This window comes from Hylobates moloch, unplaced genomic scaffold, assembly GCF_009828535.3.
Source record: "Hylobates moloch isolate HMO894 unplaced genomic scaffold, HMol_V3 SCAFFOLD_7, whole genome shotgun sequence".
Lineage (NCBI taxonomy): Eukaryota > Metazoa > Chordata > Mammalia > Primates > Hylobatidae > Hylobates > Hylobates moloch.
Genome location: NW_026652282.1, coordinates 12,380,011 through 12,386,010, shown reverse-complemented (window position 1 = coordinate 12,386,010; position 6,000 = coordinate 12,380,011). Strand labels below are relative to the sequence as shown.

General features: G+C 40.7%; 1 protein-coding gene across 1 annotated transcript in view; it reads left to right on the top strand.

Annotated features, from left to right (window-relative positions):
- ACE2 (angiotensin converting enzyme 2) overlaps positions 1-6,000 on the top strand; it is an 84,651-nt gene that overhangs the window by 60,965 nt on the left and 17,686 nt on the right. Inside the window, exon 9 of the mRNA XM_058441404.1 lies at positions 3,335-3,504. Within this exon, the coding sequence (XP_058297387.1) occupies positions 3,335-3,504 (170 nt within the window). The remainder of the gene's footprint in view (positions 1-3,334; positions 3,505-6,000) is intronic.

Below are 6,000 nucleotides of genomic sequence, written 5' to 3'. Positions count from 1 at the left end.
CTGAACCTTTGCTTGTTAATAGTTTTAAATCTGTAAGAAGCAATGCAATGAACATCTTCACATACATAACATACTCCTGGGAAAAGTCCACTGCAGAATAAAAAGTGAAACTGCAAGGGCCTCTAAACTCTTGTAGCTATTCTAGCTCCACTTTGAAGTTGAGCAGCAGTATAGGGCCATCTTGATGTAGATTTTTAGTCTTTCTAAAGGATTTTCACACCCATCTCTTCTATTGTCATCTCTGACTCAGGATAGGTATTCTGACAGCTCCATGCTATAGGTGAGGAAACTGAGGCTCAGGTAAATGATTTGCCCAAAGTCACAAAGACAGTCATTGGCAACTAAGGATTGAACTCAGAACTCCTAATAATTTCAGCCTGGTTTTCTGTTCATTCATTCATTGTTCATTCAACAGATGTTAACTGTATTTCCTAATCTATACTGTTTTGGTATAGGTTCATTCTACTTAAGAATGTCATACTCATCAATACCAATTGCCTGACAGTAAGTCCTTAATTTTTAAGCCATCTATAGGCTCATATCCTGTTTCTTATTCCCAGGGCTGGCAGAGGAGAAAAACCAGACTTGGCTGGTCTTTGAGATCAGAGGAAGTTTTCTGTTACTAAAACTGATTCATAGACTAGCTGCCAATTACACCAACTTAGCTCACCTCATGTAGGTCTTATCTCCTAAGCCGGCTTGGTCAGCTCCTGAGACACTTGTTCCCAGGAGAGTTTTCTGGGTGGCACATGCCTACTGCTGCCTCTTTTTAGTTCCAGAACATTGTGAAAATTTGGACTTCCTACAGATCATGAAGCCAAGGCCCAACTACCCACTGGCTGCTATGCCACATCTGGGCCTTTTTGATTCCAAAAGCCTATGCCTTCAGGTCCACCTTATAGTTTATGTCTTCCACCGAGTCTAATACAGGGCCTTTCCCCTTGAAGGAGATCAATCAATGATTATTGGCTTGAGTAGAAAAGTTGTGTTTTACTTGGAATATAAAAAATTAAAACAAGAAAACAGTATTAATAATCACACTCAGTCTACTGTTAACATTTTCATGTACTACCTCATTAAGTGGTTCATATATTCTACTTTTTTACTTACTATTAAATTGTATTTTATAATATCAATTAAAATTCTCAGATTAAAAAAATTTTATGGATACATACTAGGTATATGGGGTACATGAGATGTTTTGATACAGGCATGCAATACATAATAATCATATCATGGAAAATGGGGGCATCCATCCCCTTAAGCATTTTTCCTTTGAGTTACAAATGATCCAATTATACTCTTTTAGTTATTTTTAAATGTACGATTAAATTATTATTGACTATAGTCACCCTGTTGTGCTGTCAAATAGTAGACTTTTTTTTTGACAGGATCTCACTCTGTCACCTAGGCTGGAGTACAGTGGCACGATCTCAGCTCACTGCAACCTCTGCCTCCTGGGTTCAAGCGATTCTCCCACCTCAGCCTCCCAAGTAGGTGGGATTACAGGTGTGCACCTCCATGCCTAGCTAATTTTTGTATTTTTAGTAGAGACGGGGTTTCGCCATGTTGGCCGGGTTGGTCTCAAACTCCTAGTGTCAAGCAATCTGCCTGCCTTGGCCTCCCAAAGTGCTGAGCCACCACACACAGCCTCATTCTTTCTATTTTTTTGTACCAATTAACCATCCTCACCTGCCCCTGCCACCTTCCCACTACTCTTTCCAGCCTCTGGTAACCATCCTTCCACTCTTTATGTCCATGAGTTCAACTGTTTTGATTTTTAGATCCCACAAATAAGTGAGAACATGTAATGTTTGTCTTTCTGTGCCTGGCTTATTTCACTTAATATAATGACCTTCAGTTCCATCTGTGTTGTTGCAAATGGCAGGATTTCATTTTTTTATGGCTGAATAGTATTCCAGTTTGTATGTGTACCACATTTTCTTTATCCATTCATCTACTGATGGACACTTAGGTTGTTTCCAAATCTTGGCTATTGTGAATAGTGCTGCAATAAACATGGGAGTGCAGATATCTCTTCAAAATGCTGATTTCCTTTCTTTTGGGTATATACCCAGCAGTGGAATTGTTGGATCATATGGTAGCTCTATTTTCACTTTTTTGAGGAACCTCCAAACTGTTTTCCATAGTGGTTGTACTAACTTACATTCCTTGCAACAGTGTAGGAGGGTTCCCTTTTCTCCACACCCTCAGCAGCATTTGTTATTGCCTGTCTTTTGGATATAAACCAAAAAATTTTTCATAAATATAATTTGGGTGGCTGCACATTATTCTGTTTTTGAAAGGTATCATTATTTATTTAACCATTCTGATGGTCGTTTCAACTTTTTTCTCTATTAAAAATAATTCTCAATGTAATTGTTGAATCTAATTTCTGATAATTTTTTAGGTTAGTTCCTTAGAGACCGCATTGCTGAGACAAAGAGAAAAATTTCAAATGCTATCCATATGTGTTATCAAATTACCTTTTGGAAAGGTTATGCCAATGTGTATATCCAGCAGAAATAATGCTGCTATTTTAAAAATGCTATTAGCACTTTTTTCCATTTTAAAATTTTACTGTAAATTGACATTTGTTATTGTATATATTTATGGGGTACAAGGTGATTTCATGATTTATGAATACAATGAAAAATAATTAAAGCTAATTAGCATATCAGTTACTTCACATACTTTTTTTGCAGTGAGAACATTTGAAATTTACTCTCTTAGCAATTTCAAAGTGTACAATGTTCTATTTTTTTTTTTTTTTTTTGAGACGGAGTCTTGCTCTGTCGCCCACGCTGGAGTGCAGTGGCATGATCTCGGCTCACTGCAACCTCCGCCTCCCGGGTTCACGCCATTCTCCTGCCTCAGCCTCTCCGAGTAGCTGGGACTACAGGCGCCCGCCACCACGCCCGGCTAATTTTTTGTATTTTTGGTAGAGACGGGGTTTCACCGTGGTCTCGATCTCCTGACCTCGTGATCCGCCCGCCTCGGCCTCCCAAAGTGCTGGGATTACAAGCGTGAGCCACCACGCCCGGCCCTGTTCTATTATTAACTATATTTACTATGCTGTGCAATAGATCTCAAAAAAATAAAACCAACTTATTCATCCTGTTTGAGACTTTGTACGCTTTGACCATCATCTCCCCGTTGCCCCCACCCCATAGCCTCTGTAACCACCATTCTACTCTCTGCTTCTACCAGTTCCATTGTTTTAGATTCCACACATAAGTGAGAACATGTGGTATTTGTTTTTCAGTGCCTGGCTTATTTAATTTAAGAATGCTGTTATTTTGATGCTGGAATTAATACTGTTCTCTTTTCCAAGGCCTGGGATGCACAGAGAATATTCAAGGAGGCCGAGAAGTTCTTTGTATCTGTTGGTCTTCCTAATATGACTCAAGGATTCTGGGAAAATTCCATGCTAACTGACCCAGGAAATGTTCAGAAAGTAGTCTGCCACCCCACAGCTTGGGACCTGGGGAAGGGCGACTTCAGGTAGTGGGGCTGATACTTACACAACTGATACTAAATGGGAGAAAACAGAGGCAGGCTGAAGTTTAACTTGAATTCTTTCTCTGCTTTTCTGAGCACAGAAAAGATAAGTTAATTCTCCTTGAACTAAGGCTGGGAGTCCAGGAGAGCACATTTGGGTTTTCCCAGGAAAAGAGGATTGCCAGCAGGCTCTAACTTGAACCTTTGGACAATCTGCTTTCTTTGAAATATTATGCATCCATTGGCATTGTATGGTAATGGGGATGGTTGCACCCATATCAGGAAAGATTTCGTGCTAAGATTTTTGGAAGATGGACATATGAATCACACATTGATCTTCCCCTCCATGTTTCACTCTTGTGAGTGAGACAGAATAGGTGAATAAATAAGCTTGGATCGAAGGGAGAAAGCAGTACATGTCGTAAGAGAGACACAGGGCATGCTCTATGGAGAACTGGAAGAAAACTGACCACACTTGCAATAGGAGATAGGATCAGACCGTGCTTTACAAGTGGGATTTGAATTGGGTTTGGAAAGACAAGAAGGATTCAGATACACAGAGTCAGGAGGAGGACCCAAGCTGTGAGAACAGCAGGATCAAATACAGAGAGGCAGGACCTGACCTGCATACTGAAGTCAGCAAGTTAGGCTAGAATGAGAAATAAGTGAAGGAGAGTTTGTGTAATGTGGCAGAATGAGCACAGGCTTCAGAATCCTAGGTGTGTCACTTAATGACCATGCAACCTTGGACAAGGTATTTAACTTTCTTTGGTTTCAGTTTCCTTATTTTATAAAGTAGAATAGTAATTCCCAGGTTGCAGGCTTGTGAGAGCCTTAGGTTGGATTCCCCAGCTTGAAAAGAAGATCGTTTTACAAGTGCTTCATTGAGGAGAGCTCTGAGGCAGAGGGGAATGAGGGAAGCAGGCTGGGACAAAGGAGGGAGGTAAGTAAGGATGTGATCTTTACTGGAAACTTGGCCTCAGCCTTATCCCATGAAGCTCTCTGGAGCATAACTTGACCCACAGACTAGGCCACACCTCAAGACAAGGGGGCTAGCCTTTTATATTAGGCAGTCTTTGGCTGTGGACTGCCCCAGAGTATGGGGGAGCATAACTCCCATTTGGCCAAAGGCAGTGAAGGGAGCAGCTGTAGGCCCTTAACAGCTGTGACTCAGGCAGCTAGGGGATGGTGGATAAAGTCTTGGCAGGCCCCCTCCAGCATTGACTAGGGTAGGGATTGGATCTACAATCCTTTTCTGTAAAGGGCCAGATAGTAAATAGTTTAAGCTTTGCAGATCTCTGTTGCAACTACTCAGCTCTGCCCTTGTGACATGAAAACAGCCATAGACAATACACAAACAAATGGATGTGGCTGTGTGCCAATAAAAATTTATTTATAAAAACAGTGGCTTGCCAGCAGGCCATAGTTTACTGATGCCAGTGCTAGAGTGGGGCTTAAAAATGAGAAAGTATAAGTAGGTTTTCAAGCACAGAATCTTACATACAGTAGGCAGTAAATATATAGTAGTTATTTTTATAATTATTTCAAAAGAGAACAGGGAGAAACCAAATTAGAAAAGTAGGTTGGGGTTGTGAAAGGAAAATAGATTTACTGAGCATGAGATGAATACATAACTGAATATTTCCTTACCTTCCCCCTTTCTCTTGCAATGTGTGGATTACCATGCCCTCCCACTATCCCCTCCAGCTCGCTTTTCTCCTATAAATGTTGAAGCCCTCAAAATTATTTTTGGAGAAAGGCACAAACCACAGACTGTTTCTATAAATTCTGTGTTCTTTTCTTCTTGGCATGTTCTTAACCTTGGCAAAATAAACTTGTGAATTGATTGAGACCTATCTCAAATAGTTTTTGGTTTACAGGGTCATATTGGTGTATAAAAGGTGGCTGAGTTTATTCTTGAGCAATAAGGAGGCCTCGCAGGATATTGGAGGGGGTGGTGACATGATCCAAGTGGTATGAAATAAATTTGGGAATCTACTGATATATGACCCCTACACCCACCTGAATGAAAATGCTCTTGCTAAGTTAAAAAGGACCACCATCTCATTGCCAAATGCAGTTCTTATCCCATTGGGCTATAGCAGCATTAGACAAGATTTACAAGTTGTCTTTCAGATGCTTTTTTTTTTTTGACCGACTTCCACATTGTCATTCTTTTCCAGATTTCGTTGACCTCTCTGATTGTACTTTCTCCGTCTCCCCTGAATAATCTTCCTCTCCCCAGTCCTTAGGTACTTGGACCTTCTAAAGGTTTATCTTTGGTCCTCTTTTCTTGCATTCGATTCCTGCTCCATGGCCCATCATATCTATTTCCCAACTTACATGCTAATGATTCCCAAGTTTCAATTTGCAGCCCCTTCTACTATTTCTCTATCCTGGCAATACCAAACAGCGTGCAGTGTCCTGAATGCCATATTTCCACCCCCCTGCCCCTACGCCTTTCTCACTGAGCAGTAGGAACGTCAACTTCCATGTCAT